At 47.8% G+C, this 25,120-nt stretch overlaps 1 protein-coding gene across 4 annotated transcripts in view; it reads right to left on the bottom strand.

Annotated features, from left to right (window-relative positions):
• OTOP3 (otopetrin 3) overlaps nt 1-25,120 on the bottom strand; it is a 117,181-nt gene that overhangs the window by 9,629 nt on the left and 82,432 nt on the right. The window contains exon 5 of one of the 4 annotated variants that reach the window (XM_068262050.1): nt 7,744-7,791. The exons of the other annotated variants lie outside the window; for them this stretch is intronic. Coding sequence (XP_068118151.1) covers nt 7,753-7,791 — 39 coding nt within the window. The 3' untranslated portion in view covers nt 7,744-7,752. Of the gene's footprint in view, nt 1-7,743; nt 7,792-25,120 lie in introns of those variants that run through there. 4 annotated transcript variants of the gene reach the window in all.

Genomic DNA, 25,120 nt, shown 5'->3' with positions numbered 1-25,120 from the left:
CAGTGAGCTGGGTTCACTCAACACAACAGGTAGTAGGATGCAGTGAGCTGGGTTCACTCAACACAAAGCTAGGTATATGCAGTGATGACGAGGTGGGTTAAGTCAACACAACAGGTAGTAGGTATATGCAGTGAGCTGGGTTCACTCAACACAACAGGTAGTAGGTATATGCAGTGAGCTGGGTTTACTCAACACAACAGGTAGTTATGTGCAGTGATGAGGTGGGTTAAGTAAACACAACAGGTAGTAGGTATATGCAGTGAGCTGGGTTTACTCAACACAACAGGTAGTTATGTGCAGTGATGAGGTGGGTTAAGTCAACACAACAGGTAGTAGGTATATGCAGTGAGCTGGGTTCACTTAACACAACAGGTAGTAGGTATATGCAGTGAGCTGGGTTTACTCAACACAACAGGTAGTTATGTGCAGTGATGAGGTGGGTTAAGTAAAAACAACAGGTAGTAGGTATATGCAGTGAGCTGGGTTCACTCAACACAACAGGTAGTAGGTATATGCAGTGAGCTGGGTTCACTCAACACAACAGGTAGTAGGTATATGAAGTGAGCTGGGTTCACTCAACACAACAGGTAGTTATGTGCAGTGATGAGGTGGGTTAAGTAAAAACAACAGGTAGTAGGTATATGCAGTGAGCTGGGTTCACTGAACAGTAAAGGTACTAGGATGCAGTGAGCTGGGTTCACTGAACAGTAAAGGTACTAGGATGCAGTGAGGTGGGTTCACTCAACACAACAGTTAGTAGGATGCAGTGAGCTGGGTTCACTGAACAGTAAAGGTACTAGGATGCAGTGAGGTGGGTTCACTCAACACAACAGGTAGTAGGATGCAGTGAGCTGGGTTCACTGAACAGTAAAGGTACTAGGATGCAGTGAGCTGGGTTCACTGAACAGTACAGGTGCTAGGATGCAGTGAGGTGGGTTCACTCAACACAACAGGTAGTAGGATGCAGTGAGCTGGGTTCACTGAACAGTAAAGGTACTTGGATGCAGTGAGGTGGGTTCACTCAACACAACAGGTAGTAGGATGCAGTGAGCTGGGTTCACTCAACACAACAGGTAGTAGGATGCAGTGAGCTGGGTTCACTCAACACAAAGCTAGGTATATGCAGTGATGACGAGGTGGGTTAAGTCAACACAACAGGTAGTAGGTATATGCAGTGAGCTGGGTTCACTCAACACAACAGGTAGTAGGTATATGCAGTGAGCTGGGTTTACTCAACACAACAGGTAGTTATGTGCAGTGATGAGGTGGGTTAAGTAAACACAACAGGTAGTAGGTATATGCAGTGAGCTGGGTTCACTCAACACAACAGGTAGTAGGTATATGCAGTGAGCTGGGTTCACTCAACACAACATGTAGTAAGTATATGCAGTGAGCTGAGTTTACTCAACACTACAGGTAGTTATGTGCAGTGATGAGGTGGGTTAAGTAAACACAACAGGTAGTAGGTATATGCAGTGAGCTGGGTTCACTCAACACAACAGGTAGTAGGTATATGCAGTGAGCTGGGTTCACTCAACACAACAGGTAGTTATGTGCAGTGATGAGGTGGGTTAAGTAAACACAACAGGTAGTAGGTATATGCAGTGAGCTGGGTTCACTCAACACAACAGGTAGTAGGTATATGCAGTGAGCTGGGTTTACTCAACACAACAGGTAGTTATGTGCAGTGATGAGGTGGGTTAAGTAAAAACAACAGGTAGAAGGTATATGCAGTGAGCTGGGTTCACTCAACACAACAGGTAGTATGTATATGCAGTGAGCTGGGTTCACTCAACACAACAGGTAGTAGGTATATGCAGTGAGCTGGGTTCACTCAACACAACATGTAGTAGGTATATGCAGTGAGCTGGGTTTACTCAACACTACAGGTAGTTATGTGCAGTGATGAGGTGGGTTAAGTAAACACAACAGGTAGTAGGTATATGCAGTGAGCTGGGTTCACTCAACACAACAGGTAGTAGGGATATGCAGTGAGCTGGGTTCACTCAACACAACAGGTAGTTATGTGCAGTGATGAGGTGGGTTAAGTAAACACAACAGGTAGTAGGTATATGCAGTGAGCTGGGTTTACTCAACACAACAGGTAGTTATGTGCAGTGATGAGGTGGGTTAAGTAAACACAACAGGTGGTAGGTATATGCAGTGAGCTGGGTTCACTCAACACAACAGGTAGTAGGTATATGCAGTGAGCTGGGTTCACTCAACACAACATGTAGTAAGTATATGCAGTGAGCTGAGTTTACTCAACACTACAGGTAGTTATGTGCAGTGATGAGGTGGGTTAAGTAAACACAACAGGTAGTAGGTATATGCAGTGAGCTGGGTTCACTCAACACAACAGGTAGTAGGTATATGCAGTGAGCTGGGTTCACTTAACACAACAGGTAGTTATGTGCAGTGATGTGGCGGGTTAAGTAAACACAACAGGTAGTAGGTATATGCAGTGAGCTGGGTTCACTCAACACAACAGGTAGTAGGTATATGCAGTGAGCTGGGTTTACTCAACACAACAGGTAGTTATGTGCAGTGATGAGGTGGGTTAAGTAAAAACAACAGGTAGTAGGTATATGCAGTGAGCTGGGTTCACTCAACACAACAGGTAGTAGGTATATGCAGTGAGCTGGGTTTACTCAACACTACAGGTAGTTATGTGCAGTGATGAGGTGGGTTAAGTAAACACAACAGGTAGTAGGTATATGCAGTGAGCTGGGTTCACTCAACACAACAGGTAGTAGGGATATGCAGTGAGCTGGGTTCACTCAACACAACAGGTAGTTATGTGCAGTGAGGAGGTGGGTTAATTAAACACAACAGGTAGTAGGTATATGCAGTGAGCTGGGTTCACTCAACACTACAGGTAGTTATGTGCAGTGGTGAGGTGGGTTATGTAAACACAACAGGTAGTAGGTATATGCAGTGAGCTGGGTTCACTCAACACAACAGGTAGTAGGTATATACAGTGAGCTGGGTTCACTCAACACAACATGTAGTAAGTATATGCAGTGAGCTGGGTTTACTCAACACTACAGGTAGTTATGTGCAGTGATGAGGTGGGTTAAGTAAACACAACAGGTAGTAGGTATATGCAGTGAGCTGGGTTCACTCAACACAACAGGTAGTAGGTATATGCAGTGAGCTGGGTTCACTTAACACAACAGGTAGTTATGTGCAGTGATGAGGTGGGTTAAGTAAACACAACAGGTAGTAGGTATATGCAGTGAGCTGGGTTCACTCAACACAACAGGTAGTAGGTATATGCAGTGAGCTGGGTTTACTCAACACAACAGGTAGTTATGTGCAGTGATGAGGTGGGTTAAGTAAAAACAACAGGTAGTAGGTATATATGCAGTGAGCTGGGTTCACTCAACACAACAGGTAGTAGGTATATGCAGTGAGCTGGGTTCACTCAACACAACAGGTAGTACGTATATGCAGTGAGCTGGGTTCACTCAACACAACAGGTAGTAGGTATATGTAGTGAGCTGGGTTCACTCAACACAACAGGTAGTAGGTATATGCAGTGAGCTGGGTTCACTCAACACAACAGGTAGTAGGTATATGCAGTGAGCTGGGTTCACTCAACACAACATGTAGTAGGTATATGCAGTGAGCTGGGTTTACTCAACACTACAGGTAGTTATGTGCAGTGATGAGGTGGGTTAAGTAAACACAACAGGTAGTAGGTATATGCAGTGAGCTGGGTTCACTCAACACAACAGGTAGTAGGGATATGCAGTGAGCTGGGTTCACTCAACACAACAGGTAGTTATGTGCAGTGAGGAGGTGGGTTAAGTAAACACAACAGGTAGTAGGTATATGCAGTGAGCTGGGTTCACTCAACACTACAGGTAGTTATGTGCAGTGATGAGGTGGGTTAAGTAAACACAACAGGTAGTAGTACGATGCAGTGAGCTGGGTTTACTCAACACAAAGCTAGGTATATGCAGTGATGAGGTGGGTTAAGTAAACAAAACAGGTACTGGGTATATGCAGTACTGGGTAGTACAATGTGCAGCTCCCTGTCACACACACAGGTAGTCAGTCACTGAATGTGCTGGGCTGCTGGCAGTGGCACACACACACACACTATCAATTAGCAAGGCTGTGCATGCAACAAAAGTGTCACTTTGACACACAGTAAAAAAAAAATAAAGTACAGGATGAGCTCTGAAAAGAGCTAGGTTGCTATAAAAGCAATAACAATCAGCCAGGAGCAAACTAAGCGGCCAAGAACCTAACTAATCTGTCCCTAGAAGAACAAGTCTGCAGCAGCTCGCCCTAGTCTGTCTAATAGCAGGCACACGAGTGAGTGTAATGGCCGCCGGACCCTGCCTTATATAAGGGGGGGTGGGGCTCCAGGGCTTACTGTAGCCTGAATGGCTACAATGTGCCTGCTGACTGTGATGCAGAGGGTCAAAGTTGACCCTCATAGTGCATTATGGGGCGAATCGAACTTCCGCAAAGGTTCGCCTGGCGCAGGCGAACGCGAACCTCCAATGTTCGCCTGGAACCGTTCGCCAGCGAACCGTTCGCTACATCTGTAGCCCCAAACAAATATTAAGTGTGTACATGGACATCACTTTTCAGTAAGCCAACACTTCTGTATAAAAACAAAACAATTTTTTAAAAAAGGAAATAAACGCTTGAAATCTATCACACTGTTATGTGCAGTGATGAGGTGGGTTAAGTAAACACAACAGGTAGTAGGTATATGCAGTGAGCTGGGTTCACTCAACACAACAGGTAGTAGGTATATGCAGTGAGCTGGGTTTACTCAACACAACAGGTAGTAGGTATATGCAGTGAGCTGGGTTTACTCAACACAACAGGTAGTTATGTGCAGTGATGAGGTGGGTTAAGTAAAAACAACAGGTAGTAGGTATATGCAGTGAGCTGGGTTCACTCAACACAACAGGTAGTATGTATATGCAGTGAGCTGGGTTCACTCAACGCAACAGGTAGTAGGTATATGCAGTGAGCTGGGTTCACTCAACACAACAGGTAGTAGGTATATGCAGTGAGCTGGGTTCACTCAACACAACAGGTAGTAGGTATATGCAGTGAGCTGGGTTTACTCAACACTACAGGTAGTTATGTGCAGTGATGAGGTCGGTTAAGTAAACACAACAGGTAGTAGGTATATGCAGTGAGCTGGGTTCACTCAACACAACAGGTAGTAGGGATATGCAGTGAGCTGGGTTCACTCAACACAACAGGTAGTTATGTGCAGTGAGGAGGTGGGTTAAGTAAACACAACAGGTAGTAGGTATATGCAGTGAGCTGGGTTCACTCAACACAACAGGTAGTAGGTATATGCAGTGAGCTGGGTTCACTTAACACAACAGGTAGTTATGTGCAGTGATGAGGTGGGTTAAGTAAACACAACAGGTAGTAGGTATATGCAGTGAGTTGGGTTCACTCAACACAACAGGTAGTAGGTATATGCAGTGAGCTGGGTTTACTCAACACAACAGGTAGTTATGTGCAGTGATGAGGTGGGTTAAGTAAAAACAACAGGTAGTAGGTATATGCAGTGAGCTGGGTTCACTCAACACAACAGGTAGTAGGTATATGCAGTGAGCTGGGTTCACTCAACACAACAGGTAGTACGTATATGCAGTGAGCTGGGTTCACTCAACACAACAGGTAGTAGGTATATGTAGTGAGCTGGGTTCACTCAACACAACAGGTAGTAGGTATATGCAGTGAGCTGGGTTCACTCAACACAACAGGTAGTAGGTATATGCAGTGAGCTGGGTTCACTCAACACAACATGTAGTAGGTATATGCAGTGAGCTGGGTTTACTCAACACTACAGGTAGTTATGTGCAGTGATGAGGTGGGTTAAGTAAACACAACAGGTAGTAGGTATATGCAGTGAGCTGGGTTCACTCAACACAACAGGTAGTTATGTGCAGTGAGGAGGTGGGTTAAGTAAACACAACAGGTAGTAGGTATATGCAGTGAGCTGGGTTCACTCAACACTACAGGTAGTTATGTGCAGTGATGAGGTGGGTTAAGTAAACACAACAGGTAGTAGTACGATGCAGTGAGCTGGGTTCACTCAACACAAAGCTAGGTATATGCAGTGATGAGGTGGGTTAAGTAAACAAATCAGGTACTGGGTATATGCAGTACTGGGTAGTACAATGTGCAGCTCCCTGTCACACACACAGGTAGTCAGTCACTGAATGTGCTGGGCTGCTGGCAGTGGCACACACACACACACTATCAATTAGCAAGGCTGTGCATGCAACAAAAGTGTCACTTTGACACACAGTAAAAAAAAAAATAAAGTACAGGATGAGATCTTAAAAGAGCTAGGTTGCTATAAAAGCAATAACAATCAGCCAGGAGCAAACTAAGCGGCCAAGAACCTAACTAATCTGTCCCTAGAAGAACAAGTCTGCAGCAGCTCGCCCTAGTCTGTCTAATAGCAGGCACACGAGTGAGTGTAATGGCCGCCGGACCCTGCCTTATATAAGGGGGGGTGGGGCTCCAGGGCTTACTGTAGCCTGAATGGCTACAATGTGCCTGCTGACTGTGATGCAGAGGGTCAAAGTTGACCCTCATAGTGCATTATGGGGCGAATCGAACTTCCGCAAAAGGTTCGCCTGGCGCAGGCGAACGCGAACCTCCAATGTTCGCCTGGAACCGTTCGCCAGCGAACCGTTCGCTACATCTGTAGCCCCAAACAAATATTAAGTGTGTACATGGACATCACTTTTCAGTAAGCCAACACTTCTGTATAAAAACAAAACAATTTTTTAAAAAAGGAAATAAACGCTTGAAATCTATCACACTGTGTGTAATGAATCCCTACTGCATATGAATTTCACTTTTTGAATTTAAATACTGAAATAGATTAACTCTTCAATAATTGTAATTTATGGAGATGCGCTATTATGTAAATTTGAAAACTAGTTTAAAAAGTTAATTTTTAAAGAAAAACTAAACTTTAGTTGAAAAATCTGTATAAAGCTAACCTATAATAATTCTACACAAATCATTTTGCAATTTAAAAAGTACCTTTAACCTGTGGCTCACTATGATTTACCATTTCATAAATAATCCTGTTACTGTAAGGATAAAAACCGATACCTCGGGACAGGGAAGCCTCTGGATCCTAAAGAGGCTTCCCCCGTCCTCGTACCTCAGCCAGTTCCAGTGCTGGGACCCCTGAAGAGTGGCGTCTCAGCGTATGTGCACTATTGCAAACCCGCTCTGCCTCTTTCCAAGTTGGATGGTGATAGTGTGCCTGCGCAAGCTTGTTGACCAGATATTTTTTGGGGGCCCTAGCGCTGGAACGGGCCTGCAGACAAGGGAAGCCTCTTTAGGACCCAGATGCTTCCCCTTCCCAATGTAAGTACCCTCTAGGGGCACTTTTTTTGCAACAGGTACTTGTTAAATTCCCCAATGACAAAGTCCCATTTTTGACATTAGCAATTCACAAATTCACTAGCGATAACCACTGACAAGTTCTAGAATTAGACGATGGGACCATTGCCTAATTAAATTGCATTTAGCACCTGGCTGGGCAGTAATTAACTCACTAGGGGCGATATAATTGACCAGTGAATTTTTCCTAACTATGCAATTGTAAATATCACACCCCCTTCCCTGGGAACCAATGCGTCCTGTCCAACATAGACAAGAACTTTTCACCTGCTTAGAGAACGTAAAAAGTCTATCACCTATGTCATGCCGGCTTCTTTTGGCATCTGGAAGAATCTAGCTGGATTCACACTTGTCTGTTTTTCTGTGCGTTTTCTGCATAGGAAAACCGAGAACCAATGTTAGGCCTTTTGCACACTACAGGTGATTCCGTTTTTTATACTCATGCTGCTATGTTTTTTAATCTTAATCAAAAATTGGATCTAATAAAAATTCGGAATCGCTGGTAGTGTGCAAGAGGCCTTAATCAATGGGTTAGTTCACACTTGAAGCGTATTTCTCATGCAGAAAAACAACTTACAGCAATGCAGCAATGTCAGAAAACCCATGCAGAAAAATGCATGCAGAAAACTGACAGACAAGTGTGAATCCAGCCTCACTAAGGAGAACTCAGATGGCAGTATTTTAAATAGGTAAATGACTCCCTAGCTATTAACTGTTTACAAAAAAAAAAGTTTCTCCATCGCTGGGAAATGCGCTGTCTGCCAGGACATGCTGCTGCACCTCTGGCCACTGGGAAACGCGCCGCTCCGCTGCTTGCTGCCAGGACACCACTCCTTCTGCCAGCTCTGTGGCTATACTGTTCAGGGAGCCCAAGCAAAGCATCTTTGAGCCTCCCACCATTAGTCTTGAGACTCTTCCATCACCCCTCTTCCACCCCCGAGTGGCGCTGTTATGCTAACATGGTCTCCTGGATCCCGATCACGTCATATGATGTGATCAGAGCCGAGAAGACCTGTCAGGATTATATTGCCGCTGCAGTGGAGAAAGAAGAAGCCGATCCAGCCGTCCGGACAGTTAACTATGAAAGCTCACTGCTTCCAGCTCTGCATACCCTGCCGAGCCTGCTAGACTGGGGAAGGCACACTTCCCCAGCGGCAGGAAAAATGCGGCCCTGCAGCCAAATAAAGTTTTACTTTATTTGGCTGCTAAAGAGTTAAAGGTTAATTGGCCCAAGCCTTGTATTTTTTTTTTTTAACCTTCCCCTAGAATCAATGACAGAGGCCTCTGTAACCGATTACTTATGCTGGGCATACACGAGTTGACCCGGTGGCTCGATTAGCCGCCGGATCGACTCCGGTCTCCCGCCACGTCCCCGCTCGACCCCGCGGGCAGCCGGATCGATTCCCGCTTGCTCCTTATCTTCCGCTCGATTCCCCGCTATTCGATACCCCGGGGATCGAGCGGGGTATCGATCCGGCGCGTCATCGGACCTGTCGGAAATTGTCAATCGAGCCATCAGCGGCTCGATTGATAAGGGCGCATCGGCCCGTGTATGCCCAGCATTAGTGACAATACCTCTTTAAAACACTCCATGATTATTGACCCTGTGTTACAGACCTCTTGGTGACCTAGTCCACTGTGACAGACCCCTTGGTGACATAACCCCCTTAGAAACAAACGTTTTATTAAAAGTGACATAGTTTCCTTTTAATGACATAACATGGTTAACACATCAATGTTACAGATTGAGAAAAGCAGACACAAGCAAATAGTTTTCTCGGACCCTTAATGACATAGTCCCCTGAAACAGACCGCTTTAGTGACATAGCCATCTTTGACAGAGCCCCCTTAGTGACATGGATGAATAGAAAGGTTAGAGATAAAATTAAGTGGAAAAAGGATGCCTATAAGGTCCTAAAACAGGAGGGGACCGAGGCTGCATTAAGCAATTATAAGGAGTGCAATAAAAGTTGTAAAAAATAAATTAGGCTGGCAAAGACTGAAGCTAAAAATCAAATTACTAGGGATATCCACTCTAACCCAAAGAAGTTTTACAAGTACATCAACTCTAGAAAAATAAGAAAGGTTGACTGTATTGGACTCCTAAAGGATGAGGGTGGAAACTCAATGGTGGATGACCAAGGTAAGGTGGAGTTATTAAATGCTTTCTTTGCTTCTGTCTTCACAAGGAAAACATCACTGTTGCAAATTACAAATGCAGAAGAGTCTCAATGTTACAAACCTATCTGACACTGCTGCCGGCGGCTCCTTCGGCGTTTCCGGGCAGCGGCAGAAGCTGCTTTATCGCCATCGGGCGGCACCCCGGCTACCATGTGCGGCTCCGGCCGTGACTCTAGGAGGGCGCGCACGGTCCAGAATAGCCTTTATAGGCTAAGGAGGCGGGTGTGAGGCGTGTCAGCTGACACTGGCTCCCGCAGGAGCGCTGCTGATTGGCTGGAAGTTCCGGGGGTGTGGTTCTGTACTTCACCTTGGTACTTAAAGGGAACCTTAACTGCCGTGGGAAAATAAATTCACTTACCTGGGGGCTTTCCCAAGCCTCCTGCAGCCGTCCTGTGCCCGCGCCGGTCCTTCGGTGCCCTCCGGTCTCCCTCCGCCGCTAAGTTTCGATTTCGGACGACTGCCAGTCGTCCTCGGGCCTCTTCCGCATTCCTCGTCGTAAACTGCAGTAAAGCGCGTCCGCATGACGCCAAACGCGTCATCGCATGACGCCAAACGCGTCATGCGGACGCGCTTTACTGCAGTTTACGACGAGGAATGCGGAAGAGGCCCGAGGACGACTGGCAGTCGTCCGAAATCGAAACTTAGCGGCGGAGGGAGACCGGAGGGCACCGAAGGATCGGCGCGGGCACAGGACGGCTGCAGGAGGCTTGGGAAAGCCCCCAGGTAAGTGAATTTATTTTCCCACGGCAGTTAAGGTTCCCTTTAAGTCCTGACTTGTCAGTTGTCCAGTGTCCTTTATAGCTATCAGTTCGCTGAGCGCTGGACCTTGCCTGCCTTACTGCTGTGCCTAGTCAGCTAGCTTTCAGATATATATATATATATATATATATATATATATATATATATATATATATATATATATATATATATATATAGACACTGACAATATATATGTACTCTAGTTGGGTCAGTATTGTATATTGTAATTTTCTGTCATCTGTCTAGTTCTTCTGATATATGTATTCTGTGTATGACCCGGCTTGCCCCTCACTTTGATTTTGTCTCATCCTTCTTGTACTGCAGTCATCTAATACTAGTTATGATCTCGGCCTGTTAAACGACTTTGTCTGTCTCTGCCTTATCCTCTGCACCTCAATTTTTGATACGTGTATGACCTTTGGCTATTCCTGACTAGAGTTGGGGCGAACGATTCGCCTGCGAACGGTTCCATGCGAACTTCAGTGGTTCGCGTTCGCGTCCCGCAGGCGAAGTTTTGCGGAAGTTCGGTTCGCCCCATAATGCACCATGAGGGTCAACTTTGACCCTCTACATCACAGTCAGCAGGCCCAGTGTAGCCAATTAGGCTACACTAGCCCCTGGAGCCACTCCCCCCCTAATAAAAGGCAGGCAGCGGCGGCCATTAAGCTCACTCGTGTGCCTGCGTTAGTGAGAGTAGGGCGAGCTGCTGCAGACTGTCTCTCATAGGGAAAGATTGGTTAGGCTTAGCTTGTTCCTGGCTGCATACCTGTTCTGTTCAGTGAGCCCACCATACCTGTTCTGTTCAGTGAGCCCACTGGATACCTGCATACCTGTTTAGTGAACCTGCCACTGCATACCTGTTCTGTGAACCCACCACTGCATACCTGTACTGTGAACCCACCACTGCATACCTGTTCAGTGAACCCACCACTGCATACCTGTTCAGTGAACCCACCACTGCATACCTGTTCAGTGAACCTGCCACTGCATACCTGTTCTGTGAACCCACCACTGCATACCTGTTCAGTGAACCCACCACTGCATACCTGTTCTGTTCAGTGAACCCGCCACTGCATACCTGTTGTGTTCAGTGAACCCGCCACTGTATACCTGTTCTGTTCAGTGAACCTGCCACTGTATACCTGTTCTGTTCAGTGAACCCGCCACTGTATACCTGTTCTGTGAACCTGCCACTGCATACCTGTCCTGTGAACCCACCACTGCATACCTGTTCTGTTCAGTGAACCCGCCACTGCATACCTGTTCTGTTCAGTGAACCCGCCACTGTATACCTGTTCAGTGAACCTGCCACTGCATACCTGTTCAGTGAACCCACCACTGCATACCTGTTCAGTTAACCCACCACTGCATACCTGTTCAGTGAACCTGCCACTGCATACCTGTTCTGTTCAGTGAACCCGCCACTGCATACCTGTTCTGTTCAGTGAACCCGCCACTGCATACCTGTTCTGTTCAGTGAACCCACCACTGTATTCCTGTTCAGTGAACCCACCACTGCATACCTGTTCTGTTCAGTGAACCCGCCACTGCATACCTGTTGTGTTCAGTGAACCCGCCACTGTATTCCTGTTCAGTGAACCCACCACTGCATACCTGTTCTGTTCTGTGAACCTGCCACTGTATACCTGTTCTGTTCAGTGAACCCGTCACTGTATACCTGTTCTGTGAACCTGCCACTGCATACCTGTTCTGTGAACCCACCACTGCATACCTGTTCTGTTCAGTGAACCCGCCACTGCATACCTGTTCTGTTCAGTGAACCCGCCACTGCATACCTGTTCTGTTTAGTGAACCCGCCACTGCATACCTGTTCTGTTTAGTGAACCCGCCCTGCATACCTGTTCTGTTCAGTGAACCCGCCACTGTATTCCTGTTCAGTGAACCCACCACTGCATACCTGTTCTGTTCAGTGAACCCGCCACTGCATACCTGTTGTGTTCAGTGAACCCGCCACTGTATTCCTGTTCAGTGAACCCACCACTGCATACCTGTTCTGTTCAGTGAACCCGCCACTGCATACCTGTTGTGTTCAGTGAACCCGCCACTGTATACCTGTTCTGTTCAGTGAACCTGCCACTGTATACCTGTTCTGTTCAGTGAACCCGCCACTGTATACCTGTTCTGTGAACCTGCCACTGCATACCTGTTCTGTGAACCCACCACTGCATACCTGTTCTGTTCAGTGAACCCGCCACTGCATACCTGTTCTGTTCAGTGAACCCGCCACTGCATACCTGTTCTGTTCAGTGAACCCGCCACTGCATACCTGTTCTGTTCAATGAACCCGCCACTGTATTCCTGTTCAGTGAACCCACCACTGCATACCTGTTCTGTTCAGTGAACCCGCCACTGCATACCTGTTGTGTTCAGTGAACCCGCCACTGTATTCCTGTTCAGTGAACCCACCACTTACATACCTGTTCTGTTCAGTGAACCCGCCACTGCATACCTGTTGTGTTCAGTGAACCCGCCACTGTATACCTGTTCTGTTCAGTGAACCTGCCACTGTATACCTGTTCTGTTCAGTGAACCCACCACTGTATACCTGTTCTGTGAACCTGCCACTGGATACCTGTTGTGTTCAGTGAACCCGCCACTGCATACCTGTTCAGTGAACCCGCCACTGCATACCTGTTCTGTTCAGTGAACCCGCCACTGCATACCTGTTCTGTTCAGTGAACCTACCGCATCAGTGCGCATACCTGTGCAGTTAAGTGAACCCACCTACCTACGTGAGTGCACGAAGTGTGATATACCACTCCGTGCATACCCGATATGGACAAAACAGGTAGAGGAAGAGGTAGTGCCAGAGCCAGAGGAAGGCCACCCGGCAGGTCTGTGCGAGGTCGTGTAAATGTAATTTCGTGTGGACCTGGCCCACAGTACAGTGCTCGGAAGAAGGCACGTCCCATCACCTCCCAAGATTGTCAGGACGTGGTTGAGTATTTAGCGACACAGAACACCTCATCTTGCTCAGCCACCAGCGCTACTACTAGCACCACTTCCGCTGCATTTGACACTTTGCAAGAATTATTTAGTGGTGAAATCACTGATGCACAGCCATTGTTGTTACAGCCAGATGAATTTTCACCAGCTCATATGTCTGAGTTACGCAGCAACACTATGGATGTAACGTGTAAGGAGGATGAAGGACCTACTGATGGTGCATGTTTGGATTTTTCTGAGGCAAGCGAAGCTGGGCAGAATGATTACGATGATGACGATGATACGGATCCTCTGTATGTTCCCAATAGAGGAGATGAAGAGGGGGACAGTTCAGAGGGGGAGTCAGAGAGTAGTAGGAGGAAAGAAGTTGCTGAAAGAAGCTGGGACAGCTCTTCGTCAGAAACAGCTGGTGGCAGTGTCCGGCACCATGTATCGCCACCTATGTACAGCCAGCCAACTTGCCCTTCAGCATCAGCTGCTGAGGTCCCCATAGTGCCCACATCCCAGGGTGGCTCAGCGGTGTGGAAATTTTTTAATGTGTGTGCCTCAGATCGGACCAAAGCCATCTGTTCGCTCTGCCAACAAAAATTGAGCTGTGGAAAGGCCAACACTCACGTAGGGACAAGTGCCTTACGAAGGCACCTGGAGAAAAGGCACAAACAGCAATGGGATGGCCACCTGAGCAAAAGCAGCAGCAGCACACAAAAGAAAAGTCACCCTCCTTCTCCTCTTCCTCCTTTAGGTGCATCATCTGCTTCTGCCGCTTTCTCCCTTCCACCTTCACAGGCACCCTCCTCCACTCCGCCTCTGCCCTTGAGCGCTTCCTACTCCTCTGCCCACAGCAGCAGTCAGGTGTCCGTGAAGGAAATGTTTGAGCGGAAGAAGCCAATTTCGGCCAATCACCCCCTTGCCCGGCGTCTGACAGCTGGCGTGGCGGAACTGTTAGCTCGCCAGCTGTTACCATACCGGCTGGTGGACTCTGAGGCCTTCCGTAAATTTGTGGCCATCGGGACACCGTAGTGGAAGATGCCAGGCCGCACTTATTTTTCTAGAAAGGCCGTACCCCAACTGCACCGTGAAGTAGAGAGGCAAGTGGTGTCATCTCTTGCGAAGAGCGTTATGTCAAGGATACACCTGACCACGGATGCCTGGTCTGCCAAGCACGGGCAGGGCCGCTACATTACGTACACAGCCCATTGGGTCAACCTGGTGAACGATGGCAAGCAGGGCGCAGCGGACCAAATTGTGACACCTCCACGGCTTGCAGGCAGGCCTCCTGCCACCTCCTCTCCTCCTGCTACATGCTCTTCGCTGTCCTCCTCCTCCTTGGCTGAGTGGCAGTTCTCCTCTCCAGCTACACAGCCCCAGCTCCTCAGGGCCTATGCTGCATGCCAGGTACGACGGTGTCACGCCATCTTAGACATGTCTTGCCTCAAAGCGGAGAGTCACACTGGAGCAGCTCTCCTGGCTGCTCTTAAAGGACTTACGAGCCCAAATAGTAAAAAAAAGTTAAGTACCTTAATCATTTTTAAATGCACGGAGGACGCCGTCCGCGCCCTCCGTGCTTTTCCGCCGGGTCCCCGCAGTCTGATCGCCCCCCGTGCCGCTCCCGACCCCACGGATGGGGTCGGGCTCCCCTTCCTCTCCCAAGATGGCCGCCGGAGCCGGCCGCGGCTGCGCAGTCCGCATACGCGTTAGTGCGGCTGCGCAGCTCTAGGGCCTCCCCCCTCGATCCACGCTACTGTGCGTGGATCGGGGGGGAGGCCCTAGAGCTGCGCAGCTGCACTAACGCGTATGCGGACTGCGCAGCCGAGGCCGGCTCCGGCGGCCATCTTGGGAGAGGAAGGGGAACCCGACCCCGTCCGTGGGGTCGGGAGCGGCACGGGGGGCGATCAGACTGCGGGGACCATGCGGAACAGCACGGAGGGCGCGGACGGCGTCCTCCGTGCATTTAAAAATGATTAAGGTACTTAACTTTCTTTTACTATTTGGGCTCGTAAGTCCTTTAAGAAACAGGTGGATGAGTGGCTGACCCCGCACCACCTGGAGATAGGCAACGTGGTGTGCGACAACGGCAGCAATCTGCTTGCCGCTTTGCATATGGGGAAACTGACACACATACCCTGCATGGCACATGTCATGAATCTAGTTGTTCAAAGATTTGTGTCAAAGTACCCTGGCTTAGCAGATATCCTGAAGCAGGCCAGGAAGTTCTGTGGGCATTTGAGGCGGTCTTACACAGCCATGGCACGCTTTGCGGAAATTCAGCGGAAAAACAACTTGCCGTTGAGACGCCTGATTTGCGATAGCCCGACTCGCCCGACCCTGCTCATGTTCTCCCGCCTGCTAGAACAGAAGAAAGCCGTCACCCAGTACCTCTACAACTACAGTAGAATGAAACAGTCTGGGAAGATGGGGATGTTCTGGCCCGACAACTGGACACTGATGAGAAATGCATGCAGGCTCATGCGGCCGTTTGAGGAGGTGACCAACCTGGTGAGCCGCAGTGAAGTCACCATCAGCGACTTGATTCCCTACGCTTACTTCTTGGAGCGTGCTGTGCGTAGAGTGGCGGATGAAGCTGCGAATGAGCGTGACCAGGAACAGTTACGGTAGGAACAGGCATGGGACCAATTTTCATCAGACCCAGCTGTTTCCTCAACACCTGCGGCAGCACAGAGGGGGGAGGAGGAGGAAGAAGAGAAGTCGTGTGCAGAAGACGAGTCAGACTCAGAGGATGATGAGCAAGGTGTTTCTTTGGGGAGGAGGAGGAGGAGGAGGGGACGGTGGCAGGAGAACAACCGCAGCAGGCGTCGCAGGGGGCTTGTGCTGCTCAACCTTCCCGTGGTATTGTTCGCGGCTGGGGGGAGGTGGTTGACTTACGTGACGTCACTGAGGAAGAGCAAGAGGAGATGGATGGTACATCTGGATCCGACTTTGTGCAGATGTCGTCTTTTATGCTGTCCTGCCTGTTGAGGGACCCCCGTATAAAAAACCTAAAGGGGAATGAGCTGTACTGGGTGGCCACACTACTAGACCCTCGGTACAGGCACAAAGTGGCGGACCTGTTACCAACTCACCTGAAGGTGGAAAGGATGCAGCACATGCAGAACAAGCTGTCAACTATGCTTTACAATGCCTTTAAGGGTGATGTGACAGCACAACACCAGCAAGGTACCACTGCCACTAATCCTCCTCCCGTGTCCACGCAGTCAAAGGCAGGACGCTCCAGCGATCTCATGGTGATGTCGGACATACGGACGTTCTTTAGTCCAACGCCTCGCCGTAGCCCTTCCGGATCCACCCTCCACCAACGCCTGGAACGGCAGGTAGCCGACTACCTGGCCTTAAGTGTGAATGTAGACACTGCTGTGAACAGCGATGAGGAACCCTTGAACTACTGTGGCCAGAGCTGCCCCAATTTGCCATCCAACTTCTCTCCTGCCCTGCCGCAAGCGTCCTATCAGATAGGACCTTCAGCGCAGCTGGAGGCATTGTCACTGAGAAGAGAAGTCGCCTAAGTCACAAAACTGTTAAGTACCTCACCTTTATCAAAATGAATGAGGCATGGATCCCGGAGGGCTGCTGCCCGCCCCAAGACTAAGTCAGTCCCCGCACACACAGCATCTCTGCCTGCATGCCGTGTGACTGGCTGCCTGGCCTGCCCCAAGAAGACTAAGTCGCTCCCAGTCCCTCCACACAGCATGTCAGCCTGCAGGCCGCTTGACTACCTTCTCCGCCACCACCAACCAGGTCCGGGACTCCAGGCGGATTGCTGAATTTTTTAGGCCGCTGCTAGCAGCGGCAGCTGTAATAATTTTTCTGGTGCGTGTACATGACTGCCTAATTTTTCTGGCTGCACTGCGGGCAGCTGCAACAACAAAAGAAAAGGCATGTACATGCGCCCATTCCCCTTCGTGATCATTACCTTGCCGTGGTGAAAGGGCTTGCGTATCACAATGAAGCAATGACCGGCGCCTAGATGAGTGTCTCGGGGGGCACACCCACGATAATAAGGTCGTTGCCTCATTGTGGTCAGACCAAATTTGATCAGCTGGACAGTCACTGTTCTGTCATTCAGCTACATCAGCCAGGCGACCATATGGGCTGTAAAGCCACCAAAACCTGCACTCTCGCCATGGTGCGCACCAGTCCAGCACGGCCGTCACTACACAAACAGCTGTTTGCGGTGCGTTACACGGTGAGTTTGGTGTGTCAGTGTGAAGCAGTACCTTAATTACACTACCTGATTGATGTATACACATGCAAGATGTTTTAAAGCACTTTAGGCCTGTCATTTAGCATTCAATGTCATTTCTGCCCTTAAAACGCTGCTTTGCGTCAAATCCAGATTTTTCCCGGGGATTTTGGCATGTATCCCACTCCTCCACCTGGGGGTCCAGGTGTTAGACCCCTTGAAACATCTTTTCCATCACTTTTGTGGCCAGCATAATTTTTTTTTTCAAAGTTCGCATCCCCATTGAAGTCTATTGCGGTTCGCGAACTTTTCCGCGAACCGAACCTTACGCGGAAGTTCGCGAACCCGGTTCGCAAACCTAAAATCGGAGGTTCGGCCCCACTCTATTCCTGACTTCCCGATATCTCTTTATTCTAAGTATCTAGTGTTCAGGCATTACATTATAACGGACCTAAAAAATTATTATCATGGAGGAATTACAACGGCAGGTTCAGCTTCTTGCGACTGCTGTGAATCAACTCAAAACAGTTAGCTGCTCAGCAAGATCAGTTGACACAGTTGCTAAACACTGAGGTGTGTTTAGCAACTGTGTCAACTGACCTTGCTGAGCACTGAACTGTTTTGAGTTGATTCACAGCAGTCGCAAGAAGCTGAACCTGCCATTGTAATTCCTCCATGATAATAATTTTTTAGGTCTGTTATAATGTAAGCAGCAGGTCGTAGAGAGCAGTTTGTAATTCCTCCTCTCATGGAACCTAAGATGCCACTGCCAGAAAAATACTCTGATTTCAGTAATTTTATAAATCGATGCTTGACATACTTTGAGGTTAGACCGAGGTCATCTGGTTCTGAATCCCAGAAAATATCCCTCATTAAGACTCTCTTACAAGGTGACTCTCAAACTTGGGCTTATGGGATACCTCCCGATCACAAAGCTCTGTCATCTGTAAGCAAGTTCTTTGAGGTTATGGATGTGATTTATGCCGTTCTAGACGTGTCTGCCACCGCAGTTCGTAAACTTCATGAACTCCGGCAGGGCCATCATACTGCGGAGGATTACGCCGCTGAATAGGCGTTGGTCAGTTTCCTTCAAGTGAGGGGAGGCTGCACTCCTTGATCATTTTCTATTAGGTTTGGCAGACTCTGTAAACCAAGAAAGGAGCTGATCCTTCTAATTGGCCAGTTTCGGCCTGCGAAGCCTTTGCCACACTAAAGGCGGCTTTTTGTTCCGATCCCATATTAACGCACCCTAATGTCTCCTTGCCTTTCTGTGTAGAAGTTGATGCCTCTGAAGTGGGAGTGGTGGCCGTTCTCTCACAATATTCAGGTCAGCCAGAATGGTTGCATCCTTATGCTTTTTTTTTCTAAGAAGTTTTCACTGGCAGAGCGTAATTATGACATAGGGAACAGGGAAATTTTGGCTGTCAAGATGGCTTTCGAAGAGTGGAGGCATTGGTTGGAGGGCGCCGAACATCCTGTCACTGATTACACCGACCATAAAAACCTGGAATATGTAGAAAAGGCCAAGAGACTCAATCCCATCTTCTCACGTTTCAATTTCACCATCACTTATAAACCGGGAAGTAAAAATGTGAAGGCCAATGCTTTGTCCAGGTGTTTTGATTCTGAAGTTTCACAACCTAAGTCTCCTGTTTCTATTATTCCTAAGCACTGTGTGGTCATTGCCCTAAACACTCAGGATTTCTCTGACCTGTCTGAAGTATTGTCTTCTTTTCAGGAGAACTGTCCACCTGGATAACCCTTGAATGTATACTATGTACCGCTTCACCTTCGTCTACAGGTGCTTCAGCAATTTCATGACACCAAACTGGCAGGACGCCCTGGAGAGGCTAAAACCTTAGAATTGGCAACACGTCATGTTTGGTGGCCAACTGTAAGGAAGGACTGTAAGGCTTTTGTTGGCACACGCCGCACCTGTCTGTGCCAGAAGTAAAGTCTCCAGGAACGCTCCTAGCGGTAATCTGATGCCTTTACCCATCCCTCAGGTTTCTTGGACTCATATATCTATGGATTTTGTGGTCGATTTGCCTTCTTCTGATGGAAAGAGTGTAATTTGGGTGATCGTGGAAAGGTTCAGCAAGATGGCTCATTTTGTTCCCTTGTGTAAAGTGCCTTCTGCCAAAGAGTTGGCAGAATTGTTTATAGAGCATGTCTTCCATTTACACAGTATTCCGGAAAACATTGTGTCTGATAGGGGAGTTCAGATTGTCTCCCAATTCTGGCGGTCATTTTGTTCTCATTTGGGAATCTCTCTGTCATTTTCATCAGGTTTCCATCCTGAGACCAACGGTCAGACTGAAAGAACCAATCAATCCCTGGAACAGTATCTCAGGTGTTTTGTGTCTGACCGTCAAGAGACCTGGCTTCAATTTTTACCATTTGCTGAATTTGCATTCAATAATCTTTCTAGCTCTTCTACCAAGTTGTCAATATTTCAAGTAGTTACTGTCTGGAGTCCTAAATTTACCTCATTCTCCAGTTCACATTCTTCTTACCCAGTCTTGGAAGAATGGATCTCTCACATGCAGACAGTCTGGGATCAGGTCAGAAAAAATTTAGAAAGAGCGGTCGCTCAGCAAAAATTGCAGGCCGATCTTCATCAGTCTCCTGAGTAGGAGTTTACATCGGGGAATCTGGTTTGGGTATCTACTCGCAACATTCCTCTTCGTCAGCCATCTACCAAGCTAGGTACCAAATACATTGGTCCTTATCCTATTCCTGAAAAAAATTAATGATGTTGTATATTGGGTGACATTGCCTCAGTCTAGGAGGTGGAGTAAGGTTTTTTCATGTATCCTTATTAAAAGCGGCAGCCAATGTGTCATCTTCTAGTCCACCACCACCACCAATTGAGGTGGATGGGGAACCTGAGTATGAAATAGAAAGAATTCTGGATTCTCTTAAGTTCTGCAATTCTCTGCAATACCTGGTGAATTGGAAAGGTTATGGTCCAGAGGAGAGGAGTTGGGTTCCTGCCCGGAAAGTTCATGCCGATGAATTAATTCAGGAATTTCATTGTCATCATCCTGATAAGCCAGGCAGGGAGCGTCCGGAGGCCACTCCTTGAGGTTGGGGGGTAATATTACAAACTTATCTGACACTGTTCCTGGCGGCTCCTTCGGCGGCTCCGTCAGCGGCGGAAGCCGCTTACTTCATCGCCATCTGACGGCATCCCCGGCTCCCCTGTGCATGTGAGCCAGTGCGGCTGTTCCGGCCGTGACTCTAGGCAGGCGCGCACGGTCCAGAATAGCCTTTATAGGCTAAGAAGGTGGGTCTGAGGCATGTCAGCTGACGTAGTGGTCAGCTGACACTGGCTCCCGCAGGAGCGCTGCTGATTGGCTGGAAGTTCCGGGGGTGTGGTTCTGTACTTTACCTCCGTGCTTAAGTCCTGACTTGTCAGTTGTCCAGTGTTCGTTATAGCTATCAGTTTGCTGAGCGCTGGACCTTGCCTGCCTTACTGCTGTGCCTAGTCAGCTAGCTTTCAGAGCTATATATATATATGCAGACACTTCCACTATATATGTACTCTAGTTAGATCAGTATTGTATATTGTAATTTTCTGTCATCTGTCTTGTTCTTCTGATATATATATGTATATTCTGTGTATGACCCGGCTTGCCCCTCACTTTGATTTTGTCTCATCCTTCTTGTATTATTATTATTATTTATTGTATTTATAAAGCCCCAACATATTACGCAGCGCTGGACATTAATTTAGGTTACAGACAATATTTAGGGGTCACATACAGCAATATGACAATACAGGAATACAAGAAAACCAGATCACACAGCACAGTATGAGTACAAGGTAATGCTTAGTCAGTCTTTGGATGGGAGCATGGAGATTTGGCAAGTTAGGTTCACTCAAATGCATTGCATGGGTTTACAGTAATGGAGGTGCATGATCAGGTAGGACACAAAAGGAGGAGGACCCTCCCCAAAGGCTTACAATCTAGAGGGAGAAGTAGGGACACGAGAGGTAGGGGACCAGAGTTCCCCAATCCCCCCAATCCTACTGTATGGAAGTGAAGTATGGGGCCCCACCACCTACCCAGACCAATCAAAATGGGAATCCAGCCCAACAGAAATATTCCACCTTGATTTCTGCAAACACCTTCTCCATGTCCACCAGAGTACCTCAAACAATGCCTGCCGAGCTGAGCTGGGGAGATTCCCATTACTGCTTGAGATACAGAAGAAAGTGTTGTCCTTCTGGGCCCACCTACAGAGCAGCAGCCCTGACTCACCCCACTACAAAGCCATGCTGCACAATGAAGACCAAGAAAAGCCGTGTGCACTGAAAGTCGTGGTCAGCTCTATACTCCCTCCAACCCCCAACCCACAGGTCATAACAAAAGTCCAGATAAAACACACCACAGCTAAGAGCAAAGAAGACTATGTGGAAAAATGGAGGAGTGAAATAAAACAGTCACAAAAGCTAACCGTATACCAGTCTCTACAAAGAGAATATAAAATGGCCCTATACCTGGAAAAGCTGCAAAACTCTCAAGAGAGGAAAATCCTGAGTGTCTACAGATTGAGTGCTCACAACCTCGAAATAGAGTCTGGGAGACACAGACAGATGTACAAACCCAGGGAGGAGAGACTATGCCAACACTGTGAGCAGAAGACCCTTGAGGATGAAAGCCACTTCCTATTGCACTGCCCCAAATATACTGCAACCAGGGACACTTACTTTAAGAAATTGTTGGAACTATTCCCAGACTTTCTCACACTAGAAGATGAGAGAAAAAACATATATCCTACTGGGAGAAGATGAATCCACAGTGACAATCGCTGCACACTATGTAACAGCATGCCACAGACTGAGAGGAGCATAACGGAACTGTAAACCTAAAAATGTCCAGACTGCTTAGCCATTGTCCCCCTACCCCACCCCCTTCCATTTCCCCAATTTCCCCTTGCTTTGGCAATACCTGTAATGAATCTTGGTCATGCCAATAAAGCTATCTTTGATTTGATTTGAGCTCAGCTGTGGGTTTAGAGCAACTGTGAGGGGTAGTAGGCCAGAGTGAAAAGGTGAGTTTTGAGGGCCTTCTTGAAGGTGTTGAAGGAGGGGGCTGCAGTCATCTGATACTAGTTATGATCCCGGCCTGTTAAACGACTCTGTCTCTGCCTTATCCTCGGTACCTCAATTTCTGATACGTGTATGACATTTGGCTGTTCCTGACTTCCCAATATCTCTTTATTCTAAGTATCTAGTGTTCAGGCATTACACTCAATCTTTCAATTGTAATATTAAATACTTAATGCAGGAAGAAGTGAAGGCAAGACTAAATAAATAAAAAATAGTCAAAGCACCTGGCCCAGATGGCATACATCCTCGGGTCCTAAGGTAATTGAGTTCAGTTATTGATAAACCCCTTTATCTTATCTTTTGTGATTTCCTTTCAACTGGCAGAGTTCCAGTAGATTGGCGTACAGCCCACATTTTCCCATTATTTAAAGGGGAACTGAAGTAAGAGGTATACGGAGGCTGCCATATTTATTTCCTTTTAATCAATATCAGTTGCCTGGCAGCCCTGCTGATCCTCTGCCTCTAATACTAATAGCCATAGCCCCTGAACAAGCATGCAACAGATCAGGTGTTTCAGGCTTTAAAGTCAGATCTGACAAGACTAGCTGCATGCTTGTTTCTGGTGTTATGCAGATACTACTGCAGAGAAATAGACCAACAGGGCTGCCAGGCAACTAGTATTGATTAAAAGGAAATAAATATGGCAGCCTCCGTATACTTCTTACTTCAGTTCCCCTTTAAGAAGGGCAAAAATTAGATCCAGAAAATTATAGACCTCTAAGCTTAACGTCAGTTGTGTGCAAACTATTTGAGGGTTTACTAAGATATACTATACAATACTTCATAGTAGAAAATAATCTTATTTCTCAGCATCAGCATGGGTTTACTAAAGACAGGTCCTGTTTGACTAACATGCTCAGCTTTTATGAGGTAGTGAACGCTAATGTGATTTTTGGGAATGCTGTAGATAAGATACACTTGGACTTTGCAAAGGCCTTCGACACTGTTCCCCACAAAAGTCTGGTGCAAAAGTTGAGGATGCAAGGACTGGGGAAGAGTCTGTGTGCATGGATAGGGAACTGGCTAATGGACAGAAAAAAAGAGTTGTGGTTAATGGATCATACTGGTGTCCCACTGGCAGGGCCGGCCCTAGACTTTTTGCCGCCTGAGGCAAATTTTTAAAAAATTCTCACCGCCGCCCCTCCCCCCCCCCCTCGGGGGGGGGGGCGCTCTGGGGGGGCGCCGAGCTGGAGGGGTAGCTGGCAGGACGGGGGTATTGGGCCAGCGGCGGGGAGGGGGGTCGGACCCCCCCTCCCTCGCCTGGGTCCCCAGTCCTCCGCTCCCCTCCAGCCTAAATAGAAGCAGCCGTATGTGTAAGAGGCACGGGCGGGGAGGACACTCACCTCTTCCCAGCGTGCGCTCCACTGACGTCACTTCCTGCAGCGTCCTGCAGGAAGTGATGTCAGTGGAGCACACGCTGGAGCGAGGAGGAGGTGAGTGTCTCCCCGCCCGTGCCTCTTACACATACGGCTGCTTCTATTTAGGCTGGAGGAGAGCGGAGGACTGGGGACCCAGGCAAGGGAGGGGGGGTCCGACCCCCCTCCCCGCCGCTGGCCCAATACCCCCGTCCTGCCAGCTACCCCTCCAGCTCGGCGGGCCGGCTCCCCGCACCCACGGACGGGCGGGTGTCGCCCCTGGAAATTTGCCGCCTGAGGCAAAAGTTTCACCCCGCCTCATGAGCGGGCCGGCCCTGCCCACTGGGGTCAGTACTGGATCCAGTGCTCTTCAATGTATTTATTAATGACCTAGTAGATGCAGTAGAAAGCAATCTTGCTATTTTTACAGATGATACAAAATTGTGCAGAATCATCAACTCTCAGGAAGATAGTGACCTATTGCAACAGGATCTGGATAGGATGGCTATATGGGCACATAAATGGCAGATGAAATTCAATGTTGAAAAATGTAAAGTTGTGCATTTTGGTCGTACCAATGGTCTAGCACCATACAAAATAAAGGGGATACAGATGAGGACATTAAACTTGGAGAAGGACTTAGGAGTAGTCATCGACAACAATTTAAATAATCATATTTAATGCCAAGCCGCTGCAGCTAAAGCTAATAAAATTTTGGGATGCATTAAAAGGGAAATAAAAACTTGAGATGCTAGCATAATATTGCCCCTGTTTAACTCTCTAGTAAGGCCACATCTGGAATATGGAATTCAGTTCTGGGCACCACATTATAGGAAAGATATTGCCGTTTTAGAGCAGGTGCAGAGACGAGCAACAAAATTGATACGAAGGATAGAAGGTCTCACTTACCAAGAAAGGTTAGATAAACTGGGTTTATTTAGTCTATAGAAAAGACGTCTTAGAGGGGATCTAATTAACATGTATAAATACATCAGAGGGCAATATAAAAGCTTGGTGGATAAGCTTTTTGTCCCCAGGCCTTTCACAAAGGTCTAGAGGACATGATCTGGGCATGGAGGAAAAACGTTTTAGCCATTTATTTAGGAAAGGATTCTTTACAGT

This window comes from Hyperolius riggenbachi, chromosome 12 (genome assembly GCF_040937935.1).
Source record: "Hyperolius riggenbachi isolate aHypRig1 chromosome 12, aHypRig1.pri, whole genome shotgun sequence".
In the NCBI taxonomy this organism is placed as follows: Eukaryota; Metazoa; Chordata; class Amphibia; order Anura; family Hyperoliidae; genus Hyperolius; species Hyperolius riggenbachi.
This window is presented reverse-complemented; position numbering and strand designations above follow the sequence as displayed.